A 17,179-nucleotide genomic window follows, 5' to 3' on the forward strand; every position below is an offset into this window, starting at 1 on the left:
TCTTCTAAAAGTCAGAGAGTTGTTTGTTTCCTTGACATCTGACGGGAGGGCGCTCCACAGGGCGGGCGCCACTACCGAGAAGGCCCTCTGCCTGGTTCCCTGTAATCTCACTTCTTGCAGTGAGGGAACCGCCAGAAGGCCCTTGGAGCTGGACCTCAGTGTCCGGGCTGAACGATGATGGTGGAGACGCTCCTTCAGGTGTAAGTAGGCAAGTCCCCAGAAATAGAGTGGAGCATCGTGAAGGAAAATGTCCTGTGCTCCCAGTTCTGCCCCCTTCACCGCCTGGAGAAAACCTACCTCAGATTTGGCCTGGTTGATCTTTTTCTCCAGATCAGCAGGGATCATTTTTCCCCTGAAGGAGAAAGAAAGCAGTGGCAGAAGTGAGCCTTGAGACAATCCACCTCTAGAACCAACCTATGCAAGGAGCAGAATCGTGTGGTGCATGTTCGCCCCGGAATGTGCTATTTCAGGCTGCAGCAGGTATAGAATCTCGTGGTCAAATGCCTCCCTGTTTCAAAATTCCCTGTGCACACAGAAAACTATTGCCTTTGGGGGAAGGCGTTCTAGGCTAGCCCTCTCTGTGAAGCATTGCTTTTCCACATCCGGGAAGATATTTTTCCTAAGGGGAAGCAATGAGAAAAAGATACCCTACCTGCAATCCGAAATGGCAAAATCCACATATACCTGTTCCGCATTAGCTTGTGCAGATCAACCACTCAAGGATGATCCATTCAACCTCTTGGGAGGTCTGTATGTGCAAAGTGACACACTGGCCTAAGGACTTCTTGATGCAACTCTAGTGTTAATGCACTACCTTAACCTTTTCGGAACTTTTGGTCATTGGAAAGAATTTGAGGGAAACATCTTTTCCGTCTTGAGGACTAGAAGAGAAATGAAAATAAATCTTTGGTTTTCAGGGTGCTAAATTCTATCCCCCATTATCAGCTCCTATGTTAGCTGCAAAATCACTGTGTACCTGTCTATGGGGTTATACCGTATTTTTCGATCTATAAGACGCACCAGACCACAAGACGCACCTAGTTTTTGGAGGAGGAAAACAAGAAAAAAAATATTCTGAATCTCAGAAGCCAGAACAGCAAGAGGTGAAAGCAGCAATCCCTCTTGCTGTTCTGGCTTCTGGGATAGCCGCGCAGCCTGCATTCGCTCCATAAGACACGCACACATTTCCCCATACTTTTTAGGAGGGAAAAAGTGAGTCTTATAGAGCAAAAAATACGGTAATTTTCCATTCAGTATTGGGGAAGGGGGAGGGAATATGGAAACAAAAGGAAAAAGAAAAACACCGATAAGCAATGGTATCTCTGTCCTTGGGTATTTCCCAGGGGAGGCATCTGTTAAAGGTGCATTTGGTAGGTAAGTATCATGTCTCAGGGCAAATTATTTTATTAGATGGTCCACTGGCAGTGCCAGGAGACCCAGGCCAGGTCAAGTCTCACAAGGGTTTCCGATGGAAGCTCTCACTTTTCATCAACAGCAACAAGGTAGATGTTGTCTGTGCCAATTCCCAGGAAAGCCGCTCCCTTCTGGATGGAGTAATGGCACTGGAAGAGAAGCCAGAAAAAGAGGGAATTATACTAGCAGAGGCTGGTCCATTTGGGGCTAATAAGACACTGGCCCACCAACCATAGCCTATTCTCGGCAAACACCCATCTGTGGGTCTTCTAACAACCAGCCCAATGGGTGGCACTGCCTCTCAGCTTCCACCTCTGCAGTCTCAGTTTTGCCCTTATAGAACTTAGCAGGGAGGGAGATGGTGACAAACCTAGAATTGGTTGGCTCTGCCTGTCTGGCGCCACCTCCTGTTGGCCTCCAGGCTTCTGCCCTAGCAGCACCAATGGGCATCAGCCACCATGGACTGATACCTCCATTGGAAGCTGTCTAATACAGTGGTACCTTGGGTTACATACGCTTCAGGTTACATACGCTTCAGGTTACAGACTCCGCTAACCCACAATATTACCTCAGGTTAAGAACTTTGCTTCAGGATGAGAACAGAAATTGTGCAACAGCAGCGTAGCGGCAGCAGGAGGCCCCATTAGCTAAAGTGGTGCTTCAGGTTAAGAACAGTTTCAGGTTAAGAACAGACCTCCAGAACTAATTAAGTTCTTAACACGAGGTACTACTGTACATGGATAGGCAAACTAAGGCCCGGGGGCAGGATCCGGCCCAATCACCTTCTAAATTTGGCCCGCAGACGGTCCAGGAACCAGAGTGTTTTTACATGAGTAGAATGTGTCCTTTTATTTAAAATGCATCTCTGGGTTATTTGTGGGGCATAGGAATTCGTTCATCCCCCCCCCCCCAAAAAAAGATACTCCAGCCCCCCACAAGGTCTGAGGGACAATGGACCGGCCCCTTGCTGAAAAAGTTTGCTGACCCCTGGTCTAATACAATTTGATCATTTGGGGTCCATTTGAAGTGATTTCCCTTAGCTCCATGCAGCTCCCCCCCCCCCCCGAATAATTATTTAATGTTATTGATTAATACATTCCGTTGAGAGTGCTTTTTTTTTAGAAAACTCAACAACAGGCAATCAATGGATTTTATAAACAAACACAAGCACAATTAAACTAGGGTGGCACATCACCAGAAAACAGGCCATGCTATAGGACAAACGAGGACACCATGTATTAGCATAAAGCTTGGATATGGTATAAATAGATACAAATATGGAAATGACTGCTATGATACACAAGGCAGCTAGAAATCCTTAAAACGCCACATGCAAATATCAGCAAAATATTCAACAATATATTGTAAGTACAAAATGGGCAAAATATGTAGACGTAGCGGAACAGCATGGGAAATGAGCGAGGTCCCAACTGAAGAAGAATGGCAAGTTAAACTGATGGAATATGCACAGATTGCAGACTTAACATATAGAATGAGAGAATAAGAAGAACATATGTTTAAAGAAGATTGGGAAATGTTTATCGATTATATGGGGGGAAATTGTGCACACCTGAAAACATTAAGATAAATCGAACAGTGTAAATAAATTTTGATGGATGTAATAATGGAATACAGTGGTACCTCGGGTTACATACGCTTCAGGTTACAGACTCCGCTAACCCAGAAATACTACCTCGAGTTAAGAACTTTGCTTCAGGATGAGAACAGAAATTGTGCTCCGGCAGCACGGCGGCAGCGGGAGGCCCCATTAGCTAAAGTGGTGCTTCAGATTAAGAACAGTTTCAGGTTAAGAACAGACCTCTGGAACAAATTAAGTACTTAACCCGAGGTACCACTGTACAGTGGTACCTTGGTTTACAACCATAATCCATTCCGGAGGTCTGTTTGGAAACCAAAACAGGTTGAAACCCAAGGCGCACTTTCGCCGATGGGGCCTCCAAATTTTTTTTGTTCATAATCAAAAAATAAATAAATGGGTTGTCATCCAAAAAAAGGTTGCAAACGGGGACACACACTTCTGGGTTTGACGTGTTTGTAATCCAAAGCGTATGCAAACCAAGGTACTGAATGGTTTAAAGGTAAAGGTAAAGGTAAAGGTACCCCTGCCCGTACGGGCCAGTCTTGCCAGACTCTGGGGTTGTGCGCCCATCTCACTCAAGAGGCCGGGGGCCAGCGCTGTCCGGAGACACTTCCGGGTCACGTGGCCAGCGTGACATCGCTGCTCTGGTGAGCCAGAGCCGCACACGGAAACGCCGTTTACCTTCCCGCTAGAAAGCGGTCCCTATTTATCTACTTGCACCCGGGGGTGCTTTCGAACTGCTAGGTTGGCAGGCGCTGGGACCGAGCAACAGGAGCGCACCCTGCCGCAGGGATTCGAACCGCCGACCTTCCGATTGGCAAGCCCTAGGCGCTGAGGCTTTTACCCACAGCGCCACCCGCGTCCCTTAGTTTATATAAAATATGCAGGGATTTTGGTTGTGCAAAATGAACCATGGAGAGAGAAGAAGGGAAGTCATTGATCCTTTAAGATTGTTTAAATGAATACTCTAAAATGTAAAACAGAAAAATTATTAATAATAATAATAATAATAGTAATAATAATAATAATAATATATTATTTGTACCCCACCCATCTGGCTGCGTTTCCCCAGCCACTCTGAGCGGCTTCCATAGAAACCAAAAATACACTAAAATATAAATATAAATATAAAAATTATAGGGCAGGGGAAAGAAGTAGGGGAACAGCTGGCTGCATTCCAAGGCTCCTTCTTGACAACTTGAGCTTGTCTCTGCTCTCCCAGTGTAGCCCCAGCAGCCCAAGCCATGTGTGAGGTTAAGCAGCCCTTGAGTGCGTGCAGATATCGGCCCGTCCCAGAAATCCAATTAAATAATTTATTCAAAAAGAAGTATATGGTAAAGAGGAAGCAGCAGGGGAGAGTGAAACCACTAGTAAGCAGCTCAGAATTGAAATAAAACATTATACTAGAATATTGGTTTAATCCTTCACTAATCCAAACTTAACATTAACACTGGGATTTCTCAATCCTTCTGCCAGACAGACTTAATCAGTAACTTGGCTTCTTCACTTATAGGTGATGCAGGGCTGGGTAATCTTAAAATAATAGCCTGAGGATAGCATAACTGTAGCAAAGGCCCGTACAGCAGTCTTCCCCCTGTTCCACTTCCAAGGAGACCTCAGGTTTGAGGTCTGGGCAAGGCTGAAGCCACAGTCACAACACCCACACATATGCACCAGTGCTGGAATTGTTCTTGTCTGGGATAATACAGAAGCTGTGTATACATTTGGAGAAGTGGTGGCTACCCATAACCAGTGCTAGAAACTCAGACACATAAACTAGGCATCAAATGGCTAGTTTATACATCAATCCTAGGCATTAAACCTAGGTTATGGTTGCTACAACAGAATGTCTATTTGTCAGGGGGTTGGACTAGACCCTCGAGGGTTGCTTCCAATGCTACAATTTTATGATTCTATGACCTCAACTACATTGCTTTACTCTTGCTTTCTCAAACAACCATTCACTTGTCCTAGTATGCAAGAAATGAGAAGCACACAGTGTGGAAATGGGAATGGCATTAACTATGGACTAAGGCAGGGTTTTTGAAACTGTGGTCTGTGAGTTTAACAATAACAATAACAATAACAATAACAATAACAATAACAATAACAATAACATATTTATTATTTATACCCCACCCATCTGGCTGGGTTTCCCCAGCCACTCTGGGTGGCTCACAATCAAATATTAAAAACACAATACAGCATTAAACATTAAAAACTTCCCTAAACAGGGCTGCCTTCAGATGTCTTTTAAAAATAGAGTTGTTGTTTATTTCCTTGACATCTGATGGGGGTTCCACAGGGCAGGCGCCACTACCGAGAAGGCCCTCTGCTTGGTTCCCTGTAACCTCACTTCTCGCAGCGAGGGAACCGCCAGAAGGCCCTCAGCACTGGATCTCAGTGTCTGGGCTGAACAATGGGGGTGGAGACACTCCTTCAGGTATCCTGGGCTGAGGCCGTTTAGGGCGTTAAAGATCAGCACCAACACTTTGAATTGTGCCCAGAAACGTACTGGGAGCCAATGCTCAGGACCGGTGTTATATGGTCCCGGCAGCCGCTCCCAGTCACCAGTCTAGCTGCCACATTCTGAATTAATTGCAGTTTCTAAGTCACCTTCAAAGGTAGCCCCACGTAGAGTGCATTGCAGTGGTCCAAGCAGGAGATAACAAGAGCATGCACCACTCTGGCAAGACAATCTACGGGCAGGTAGGTTCTCAGCCTGTGTACCAGATGGAACTGGTAAACAGCTGCCCTGGATATAGAATTGACCTGCGCCTCCATGGACAGCTGTGAGTCCAAAATGACTCCCCGGCTGCGTACCTGGTCCTTCAGGGGCACAGTTACCCCATTTAGGACCAGAGAGTCCTCCCTCCACTTGGGTGGCCTCTGGAAAGGCTGCAGCACAGTCAAATATCAGGCAGCAAACAGACAGACAAACAAACAACTCAGGAGAATAACATACCTCCTGCGAAGTGAACACTGCCAGTTTCGGTATTGCCCAGTTACCCTTCTGCTTGCAATCTGGGAAGCGGTGGTATCGTGCCACATTCATGGCATACATGTTAGAGATTGAGCCTCCTGCAAAAAAAGAGCCCAGAGAGATCATGGTCTAAGGTTATTTGTTTCTATTTCTATGCTATTTAATGCACTCATAGCCAGGTATATGTGTATGCCGTAATTCTGTAATAACACAGCAAAGGTGCAGAATGTATCATCGGGCGCAGATTTCAGCTTCCATTAAAACAAAAAAATGAAGGGAGCAAGTTCCTAGCCTTCATGGCTGTGAAGGTTAAAAATGGACAATGGCTTCTAAAATCTCAGAAGCCAGAGGAGGAATGAAAGAAGATTTCCAGTGGACAGGGAAGCGGTGAAACACTTGACCGGCTGCTTAGCCATCCTCATTACTAGCAAAACCAGAATAAAATATGCATGTAGTAAAGAATCCATGCAAAGTCAGAAGCAGCAGAGAAGAAAAAGCATGAAGATTGCCTGCTTTCACCTATAAATGGCAATTATAATGTCAAATATCGAGGTTAGTATGGGATTCCTAAAGCGAAACTCCAAGTTGTTTCTTGTGCAACAAGTTGCAGACCAGAGGCAGCCATAGCCATCGTGGATGCCTCAAGATGTCATTTGACTACAATTCCCATCACTTCAGACCATTGTCCAGGTGGGCTTAAATCTGCTTCAAGTGGACAATATACAGCCCTCTGTAAAGGTACTGCTGCAGATATGACCTAGAACACACAGAAAGGAATATCACTCACCAGGACTGAAGAGACCATCCCCTTCCTCCCAGCCAATCAGCTCCCGCAGCTTCTTCAGAACCACCTCCTCCATCAATACAAACACAGGGGCGATCTCATATGTGTACCTAGAACACAAGGCGAGATGACGTTTTGGTCCAAGTCATATGCCTGCAATTGTAAGTCACAAGTAGGTATTGGGGAGTTTCACCTAGGAAAGGTACTTAGGAAGTAAAGAGTGGCTGGCGAATGGTTAGAGGGACATTGGCAGGCCTATCACGAATCCAAGGAATTATACTTTACTAATAGATGAGAACTTCATCCCTTAGCAGGGCGCACACAGCCGCTGAAATTTTTTTTATTAAAATGAAAAAACAAAAACAAAAGAAAGTAAAATGGCTCACAAAATGACCTGGGCATAGTTCTACCACTGAACTATTCTGACAATCTCATTCCGCAGGGATAGATACCATATTTTTTACTCTATAAGACTCACTTTTTCCCTCCTAAAAATGTGTGTGTGTCTTATGGAGTGTGGGAAATGTGTGTGTGTCTTATGGAGCGAATGCAGGCTGTGCAGCTATCCCAGAAGCTAGAACAGCAAGAGGGATTGCTGCTTTCACTGCGCAGCGATCCCTCTTGCAGTTCTGGCTTCTGAGATTCAGAATTTTTTTTTTCTTGTTTTCCTCCTCCAAAAACTAGGTGCGTCTTGTGGTCTGATGCGTCTTATAGAGCAAAAAATACAGTAATTACACTATAAACAGACATGCTCTCTGAAGTATGGAGGAAGCACTCCATTTCCCCGGATACAAAAACTCTGAATTTTGAGTGCCCTGAAAATGCCATGCCTCCACAACAGAGCCCAACAGTGCAGTCCCATGCGTGTTTACCTGCTCGTAAGTCCTACTGATTCCCCCTGGAAAGTGTGTGGCGTTTAAGTAATGCAGCGTGCAGAATATATGTAACAAACTACCAGATACGAGGAACTGCATGGGGGCTGACAGCCAACATCTATCTCTTTAGCTTGGCGGGGTGGGGGAGGGCAAGTATGATGTCCTGTCCTGTGACATCACCACCTTAGGGCTTACTTAGGGCTGCTCTGGCTTAATAGTTGCTCCTTGCCATGGATGCGAATATGTGAATACAACTGTGTCATGTTTCTACCCCACAACTTTGCGTTATCAGAAATATGTAGTTTGCCTGCATCACAGGAGGTGGCTCACTTAGAAAACTGCTATGCTCTCTTCCTTCCAGGATCAAGGATGGAATTAGTGAGGGGGGAAGAAGAAGAAGAAGAAGAGTTTGGATTTGATATCCCGCCTTTAAGGAGTCTCAAAGCGGCTAACAATCTCCTTTCCCTTCCTCCCCCACAACAAACACTCTGTGAAGTGAGTGAGGCTGAGAGACTTCAGAGAAGTGTGACTAGCCCAAGGTCACCCAGCAGCTGCATGTGGAGGAGCAGAGACACGAACCCGGTTCACCAGATTACGAGTCCACCGCTCTCAACCACTACACCGCACTGGGGAGGGGCTTTTGTGACAGTACTCACCGCTACAGAGTACCATGAACCTCTTTTTTTGCTGCCCATGGCAGCCATTTTGTGCAGATACCCATGGCCCTTCTAGTCATATACGAACACTGGCACCTCAATTTTTTTAACCCCCCAAAAGTGCTAGATAGAGATACAGATACAGTGGTACCTCGGAAGTCAAACAGAATCCATTTCGGAAGTCCGTTCGACTTCCAAAACATTGAGAAACCAAGGCAAGGCTTCCGACTGGCTGCAGGAAGCTCCTGCAGCCAATCGGAAGCTGCAGAAGCCATGTCAGAAGTTCAGGTTCCAAAGAACATTCGCGAACTGGAACACTCACTTCCAGGTTTGCGGCGTTCGGGAGCCAAAACGTTCGACTCGCAAGGTGTTCAGGATCCAAGGTACGACTGTATATAGAAAGGGATAAGGATAGAAATATATACATAAAAAGACATGTATTTCAGAGTTGAAAGCTCTTTGGGGATAAAGATTGTATGTACACTAAGACCACTTTTGCCTCTGGTAAAGAGTTCTGCATTTCAAGAACCTGCAAACCCTGTTTGATCGCAGAGGACAAAAGAAATATGTGGGTAGACCCTAGGAAGCAACGCCCTAATCTACTCAATCTAACCATTTTCAGCTCTTTTTAAAACTATAATCCATACTGAGCCCAAAAGAGCCACTGCAACCTATTTTAATGCCATGATTTCATCAGAAAAGTGCAAACACATACTGGCTGGTGTTGAGCATCTCTGTGATCAGCCGTCCGGCCAAAGCATGGGGATCAAGTCCTGAAAACAACTGGTTGAAAAATCGCGGGTGACCTGAGAAAGAAAGAGAAAGAGAGTGTGTAGCTATGCTGAACTCAAGCTACTTTGGATCAGTCTGCAGCACAATCACATCATACCAAATACAATTCTCTTTTTGGAAGTGGTGTGTGGGGAACACTCTCTTTTACACAGGGCATGAATGAAATGTACAGCAGGAAGGCATTAGGGCTGGGCAATATCTGGTTTTCAACATCGTGATATATCACCAGCTAAACATCGCGATATACTGATATAGCGCAATGTCTGAAATAAGGGTGGAGCTATGTAGAGGCATTGGCTGGCTTCACAGTTTCCCCCCGCATCGTGATTTTTGCATAGTGCGCGCACGCACACACACGTATCATGGTTCGCAATATATTGCCAGGTCAAAAATTATGAAACTGATATCATGGACTTCAAACCGGTTTTGGACGATATATCACCCAACCGTAGAAAACACTTGTTTTCTGAAGCACTTATTACAGTGGTACCTCAGGTTAAGAAATTAATTCATTCTGGAGGCCTGTTTTTAACCTGAACTGTTCTTAACCTGAAGCACCACTTTAGTTAATGGGGCCTCTGGCCGCTGCCCCGCCACCGCCATGCGATTTCTGTTCTCATCCTGAGATAAAGTTCTTAACCCGAGGTACTATTTAGCGGAGTCTGTAACCTGAAGAGTCTGTAACCTGAAGCGTCTGTAACCCGAGGTACCAGTGTAATTTGCCTCTGATCATATGAGCTCTGCTGTCTCTGTTTGCTGAAAAGATGCCAGAACGTGCTGTTTCCTTTAGGACATATTTACATAACCAGAGATATTTGTCTTGAATTCTGACCTCATGTGTACAAGGACAGCGAATTCCAGGGTGTTTTAGCCACACACCCTTGGCTCACAATGTTCATTGCCTTTGGGCTACTGTGCATATATAGGCCATTTTAAATCCAGGTGTCTTTACATTGGAGGCAATAGCCAGCTTTGTTATCAGGTCACTTAACATGAGAAGCATCCCGTTTTGCTGCTTGAGGCCATGGAAACAAGACCTAACTGGAGCAGGAACTACATATTACTTCACATGCAGGAACTACGCTATGTCACGAACGAGCCGCTGGTGCCAGGCACTCACATGTCTTCACGCTGTATCTGATAACATCCCGGCAGCGGTCCAGCAATCTCTCCTGCGGCTCCCCTCCATCTTTTAGATCCAGGTCCAGGATTTGCTGCAGCTCCTCAGGTTCCTTCCAATCACACACCTAACAAGGAAGGAAACAGGTTGGCCAGTTCGTATTGAAAAGTTCAGGCAGCATTCACATAAATGCTTGAAAGCCAAATGACATAGTCCCATCCTCACGTTATGCCAGTAATTAAGAATTGGATAAATACACCATTACATAAGAACAACCCCCAAGATTATGTTGTGAAAATGAGCCCTGAAAGCCTTACCTTTTCAGAGGCATCCATCCCTTTCCTTACACCTTCCTCAAGCATGATCTGGAATGCTTTCTGCAGGAACTCTTCACCCGCCACCTTATCCAAGGCAGGACACAACAGGGCATTATGTTCTGCCATTGTCAGCCACACCTCCTATGCAGGGCTCTGCAGGTTTGGGCAACGTGAAGCAATAAGTCAGATCACCCTCAAAATCTTGTAAAACATTTCTAGATAGTTATGATAAACCGGTATACAATTTCTGTTACATGAATGAACGAACAAATAAATAAAAGGTATATCATTTCATTGCTGTGTTATATACCCCAGAATACACTGCAGCGAGTTACTGCGATCTATACCACATTCCTGATCTGAAACATAAAAAATTCCTTCCAGTAGCACCTTAAAGACCAACTAAGTTAGTTCTTGGTATGAGCTTTCGTGTGCATGCACACGAAAGCTCATACCAAGAACTAACTTAGTTGGTCTTTAAGGTGCTACTGGAAGGAATTTTTTATGTTTTGACTATGGCAGACCAACACGGCTACCCATCTGTAACTGATCTGAAACATCACTCTTTACTTTTGCTTGGGGGAAGTTAAAGGTAAAGGTGAAGGACCCCTGACAGTTAAGTCCAGTCACAAACGACTCTGAAAGTGACTCTGGGGTTGCGGTGCTCATCTCGCTTTACTGGCCGAGGGAGCCGGCGTTTGTCCGCATTTTTTCTGGGTCATGTGGCCACCATGACTAAGCTGCTTCTGGCGAAACCAGAGGAGCACACGGAAACGCCGTTTACCTTCCTGCCGGAGCGGTACCTATTTATCTACTTGCACTTTGACGTGCTTTCGAAATGCTAGGTTGGCAGGAGCTGGGACCGAACAATGGGAGCTCACCCCGTTGCGGGGATTTGAACCGCCGACCTTCCAATCGGCAAGCCCAAGGCTCAGCGGTTTAGATCACAGCGTCCCTTGGAGAAAGTTAGTACTTTTTTTAAAAAAGGAACTAGCTCACTCAACCCTTGTCTATGCTAATTTACAGTGCAATCATAGGCAACTTCATTCAGAAGCAGGCCCCACTGAATTCAATGGGATTTACTTCCAGGTAACAGAATCGTAGCGTTAAAGGAATATCCCTCCCCTCCTTGCATTATTACAGTTCAGATAAGTTCACCTCACCCTATCATCTAAAAATGGCAGACACCAGTAAGGTTTTATCCTGCTCCAACTGCACACACCACTTTAAAGCGTATATTTGCAGCCACAAAGGTTAAACACTTACTTTTTTAAAAAATGGAAATTGATATTTTGAGGAAAATAAATTCTGTGCCAGCCATCACATTCTATACCACCCTAATGATTACCAGAGCCACCTCCCTCTGGCCCCGGTTGTAGCTTGATGGTTTTATCACCCAAAGCGCCACTCATTTGACCGGACCTCTTTGCTGTTTCTCTCTGGTTTTTCTCTGTCGTGACTCTCCTTTGGCGTCCAGAAGCCCTCTGCTCTCCAAATAGTATTCAGGACAACTTCCTTGCTTTCCTCAGAGGGATCATTCCAGAAAGAGCATTAAATCCACTCCTTCGGTCTCTTCTAAAACCAAGCTCTAGTTAGCTGTGAAAACTCTTACACAGATAGATCACCTTGCGGAGGTTATTTCCCCATGTCACTGGAATGTGGCGGGGGGGGGGGGCGTTGAGGACAGCAGACATTACGCCCAATTGCTATGGTTACCTGCTCAATCCTGCACGGATCTCCACTGATTTCAGGGACAAAGTACAAAGGCAGTATAACCTGTGATACACTGACAAGTATCATTATGTACACCAGGGGTAGTCAACCTTTTTATACCTGCCGCCCACTAATGCATCTTTCTTGATGGTAAAATTTCCTTACCGCCCACCAGTGCTCGATGGATTCAGCTTCTGCCGTAGAACCCCCTACCGCCCACCTGGAATCCTGAAACGCTCACTAGTGGGTTGACAACCCCTGGAGTACACCATGGGAGTGGAGATTTACATGTACCAACCAGGCAGGTGTGCTTCTCATGTCAGAAAAGCAATTTATTTCAGGTACTGTGCTGCTTTGTTTTGTTTTGTTTTGTTTTGTTTTGTTTTGTTTGTTTTGTTTTGTTTTGTTTTGTTTTGGTTTGGTTTGTTTTGCTTTGCTTTGCTTTGCTTTGCTTTGCTTTGCTTTGCTTAGCCCTAAAAGTTCAGGATGAGTCCTGCCAAGGGCTTTTTGAGATGCCAAACAAAGCACTTGCAACCATATTTGCCAATAGCAGCATTAGCTGTGTGTGCAAACAATTGTTCTACATCTCCTATTCTCATCTAATAGGGACAGTATGTGAGAATAGGGTTGCCAGCTCTGGGCCTGAGCTTTATCAGCAACTGAATCTCTATTTGTTTGCTTATAAGTCACTTAGTGTTGCCCTGAACAAGATAAAGTGACTAACAAATTTAACAAAAATAAAAAATAATAGCAATATGATGCTTCCCTCCATGCAGTGAAAAGCTTCACCAGCTGACTTTGAGGAAGCCCTGGAGTAAAGAATATTGAAATTAACTGGAGGATTGTGCAATTCTTGTTAAGTGATTCAGTTTGTGTCCTGTAGCACAGGATGTCCTCAGCCTTATCTGACTTGCAGAGCCATAAAATAAATTGCTATTGGCTGTTACTGTTGTCCCACACCTAGACTTGTGTTTATAGCAAATTATGTAGTAGTTCTCCTTCCTCACAGTTCACTTAAGGCAGGGATATTTCAACAACAGAGTTTTAAACTAGTGACAAAGTGGTGGGTTTTCTAGATTAGAACATGCGTCACTCTTCACTCTCAGTTAAAAAGATAAGAGTGCTATCCAGTTAAATAATACTGAATTTGAGCCCAAGGATTTTGATGAGTATTCCAAGTATTATCTGATTGACTATCACCCTACCAATATATCTATTTCTTTTTAACAGTTCCCTGAACAAAAGGCGAACAATCCCTTCTTGCAGGATAGCTCAGGTAAGAGTTGGGCATCAGGGATGCTTTTTGGGGCAATGCAGGTTGCACCCGATGCATCAGTACACTCAAGATGCCATCATTGCCCTGTACAGTAGCAGACAGAGACCATCAAGTTCATCATGTGACAGCTTCTGATTGATCAGCTTGACTTTTTGCATAAGAAACTATTTTTTCAGATGCTTCTGCTTCTCCTAACACATACTCAGTGCTGGATTTATGTATAGCCTAAGTAGGCTAAAGCCTAGGGCCTCTAAATCTAGGGGGCCTTGCCAGCCCTCCCGCTGCCCGGCAGGCGGTCTCCCCTCTCCCAAAATTGCAAACCCAAGACTTTATGCGCGGGCAGGGCAACTCAGGCCTCTAAATCTAAGGGGCCTCACCAGCCTGCCTGCTCCCCAGTGCCGCAGTCTCCCAAAATTGTAAACCCAAGACTTCATGCAAGGGCAGGGCAACTCAGGCCCAGCAACTATTAGACTCAGGGCTAGCCAGTGGGGTCCAATTTGAAGCAGTGGGACGCAACTTGATTTATTTATTTTTTTGTAGGGCCCTAGTTCACAGCCAAAGGCTGCAAAATCTTATAGATATAAATAAAATCCATCTAGATTCCCCTGGTGCAGGGGCCCCCTTAGGAGCGGCCAGCGGGGCCCAATTTGGCCCAATTGCTTTAAGGTCAGCCCTGATGAGACTGTGCAGGGGTTGGACTGACAAGCCCTGCATCTTCTAGGTCCCTGGTGTCACCATTCAGAGTACAGGCTCAAGGACTTGTTATGGAAATAAAGGCGGGGCACTTATTGGAAATCAGTTTTGTCACCTCTTCCCCCCCAAACCCCGAGACAATGAGCCCAGCCACCTTTTATTCACAGTTGCATTAGCACTACACTAAAGCATGGCCATAAACCTGTACGTTCAACCACTGAAATATACACCCAGTATGTAGCAATGGAGATTTATGTTACTACTTTATGAATGAATACTATGTTTTATGAGTGGACTGTATTTTGTGAATTACCTAAGAGCCACCAATAGGGAGCTCTAGAATCTGACAGCTAACCAATTGGGTACTACCAAACAGCGACCCCTATTGCTGAAAGCAGGTAGCCAGCAGGGGATGCTTCAGCTCAGCCTTTGCACTGTTGACTGAACACCCCCTGCTGTGCAGATAATGGAGAAAGCTTGTAAATTGTATCCCTTCTGGCATCCTGGCCAACTCTATTACGCTGGTGTAAACCCTGGTGCACCAGAAGCACAGAATAGCAGCAAATAAAATCCGCTCATATGTCAGCAACTGATAAGACTTGTCAACCAGTTCCTCCAAAGTCTTCCTAAATTATAAAGCTCCAAAATACAGCCAGTAGAGAACTGGTCTGGGAAGAGCGAGGCATACAATGGGCACCACCAGTGAAAAGGCCCTGCTCCGTATAACTCATTTGATAGAGCACCCACTTGCCCTCCTTCTTGACATGGAATGCTCTCTATTAGAGTCTCCAGGTCCAGTACAAAGACCATAAGAATGGAGAGCAGGCACCTTTAAGTTCCCAACAGCTGTTAATCAAGCAAGCAAGCAAGCACACAGGTCACCTTTGTCACAGTCAGGATGCCTATGTCCTGGCCAGGCCTGCACCCAACCTTGTTTTTGTACAATCTTGTTTGTCCTCAGTAACCAAAATTATATTATCAACATATACAAGGAGTAAAGTTGTATTCCTTCATTCGCAATGAATCTTACAAAACAAAGTGGCACTAATAAAGAAAAGTTCCAGGGTGGCAACAGAAAGCAAACTAAAAATGCTTTTGCAGTTCATCAAAACTATCCAGCAATATCAAGTTATAGGAAAACTGGTGCTATTAACAGTAATCCTTCTAGCTGGTTAATTGGTTTGGCGACTTCCATGCACATGACCTCTGATGCTAATTATTTCCCCCAAGAGTTAAATGATAACTAATCAGAGGCAGCTACAGGGAGAGCTATGAGATTCAGGTGAGGGTCAGATGCCTTGTCAATCCCAGCAGGTATATAAGAGGCCTGCCCACAAAACGTTTACAAAGTTCAGTTATTGCAAAAGTTTTTCAGTGTTAGTTTTATGCATTTTTTAAAATCACCATGGTATTTAACAATAATATCTTATGTCCTTTAGAGGAGAAATTGTGAATTGTAGAATTTTAAATACCCGTCATCATCCTTGGCTTCACTCAATTTTGTTTATAACAAACTTCCATTTTCTTGTGGAGTAGCCTAGGGCCTCTCTTCATCTAAATCCGGCCCTGCACATACTGCACAAGGAACCAGACAAGTTGCATCTGAGCTGTCCCAAGGTGGAAGTAAATATCTAGGCATAGATAAGCATACCTAACTTGAGACGGACGAAAATACACAAAATGACACTCAATAAAGATCAATATGCAAGGTTAAGAAGTGCAGGTTTAAAGCATAGGAGAGCAGATTGTTGAAAATCAGGGATGTGGAACCCGTGGACCACCTGATGTTGTTGGACAATAACTCCCATCATCCCTAGCTAGCAGAACCAGTGGCCAGGGATGATGGGAAATGTATTCCAAAAACAGCTGGAGACCCAAGTTTGGGAAACCTTGGACTACACCATCCCTGACCACTGGTCATAGATTATGGGTTTTGTAGTCCATCAGCATCTGGAAGGCCACAGGTTCCTCATACAGTGGTACCTCGGGTTAAGTACTTAATTCATTCCGGAGGTCTGTACTTAACCTGAAACAGTTCTTAACCTGAAGCACCACTTTAGCTAATGGGGCCTCCTGCTGCCGCCGGAGCACAATTTCTGTTCTCATCCTGAAGCAAAGTTCTTAACCTGAAGCACTATTTCTGGGTTAGCAGAGTCTGTAACCTGAAGCGTATGTAACCCGAGGTACCACTGTACTTGCTGAGTAATGCAGGAGAGCATGTCAGGGATAGCCCCCCCCCCCATCCTTCTGAAATAAAGTGTGGTAACTGATTGGATGGTGATAATAAAAAAGAATAATAGAGTTGCAGATTTTGGAAGGGTCCCCAGCGGACAGTCCAACCACCTGCAATGCAGGACTCTCAACACAGAATCATACCATTGTGGAAGCGGAAGGTACAAGGCAAAGCCTTCCTTCCTTTGCATCTGGTCATTGCAGGCCATGCCCGGGGCCGACTGTGAATCGAAGCTCAGAATGCTAAAAGAACAGGATGCTGCCAAGCATACACAGAGTGCTTTCCTCTTGGTATAACCCAGCTTCTGGTTTAGGAGGCAGCGCTTCCTAAATCAGAGGATGAAGGAGCTTGAACAGAGGCGCCTCTGATTTGACAATTCAGCGAAGGACCATGGGGCTTCTGTCAGGCGACCCCCTACCAGTGAATCGGGGATGGGGGGAGGGGCGGACTGTGATCCTCCACTGGACTACAACTCCCGTCAACCATCGCGGCTGATGGGAGCTGGAGTCCACAGGTTGTCCCATCCCCTGCGGCAGACACCTCAAGCAGACCTCCTCGGAAACACTTTAGAAAGCGAGGGGGAGCCGGGAATGTATGGGCTGCCCTCCGCCGTCCCGGCTTAAAGGAGCCTTTCCCTCATCACCTGCTTTTCTAGCCCCTCACCTTTGCCTCTCTTTCCTGCCCCTACCAAGATGGCGGCGGCAGGCGCGCAAACACGGAGCGC

General features: G+C 45.3%; 1 protein-coding gene across 5 annotated transcripts in view; it reads right to left on the reverse strand.

Moving 5' to 3' along the window:
- CSAD (cysteine sulfinic acid decarboxylase) overlaps positions 1–17,179 on the reverse strand; it is a 30,096-nt gene extending 12,917 nt beyond the window's left edge. The window contains exons 1-8 of one of the 5 annotated variants that reach the window (XM_028709390.2): positions 17,119–17,179; positions 10,541–10,693; positions 10,224–10,350; positions 9,027–9,117; positions 6,784–6,890; positions 5,979–6,094; positions 1,483–1,562; positions 298–352 (exon numbers count right to left, since the gene is read on the reverse strand). In XM_028709390.2, the coding sequence (XP_028565223.2) occupies positions 298–352; positions 1,483–1,562; positions 5,979–6,094; positions 6,784–6,890; positions 9,027–9,117; positions 10,224–10,350; positions 10,541–10,666 (702 nt within the window). In that variant the 5' untranslated portion in view covers positions 10,667–10,693; positions 17,119–17,179. The other 4 variants (XM_077923871.1, XM_028709381.2, XM_028709399.2 and 1 more) reach the window with 4 other exon arrangements.

Source organism: Podarcis muralis, chromosome 2 (assembly GCF_964188315.1).
Source record: "Podarcis muralis chromosome 2, rPodMur119.hap1.1, whole genome shotgun sequence".
NCBI lineage: Eukaryota > Metazoa > Chordata > Lepidosauria > Squamata > Lacertidae > Podarcis > Podarcis muralis.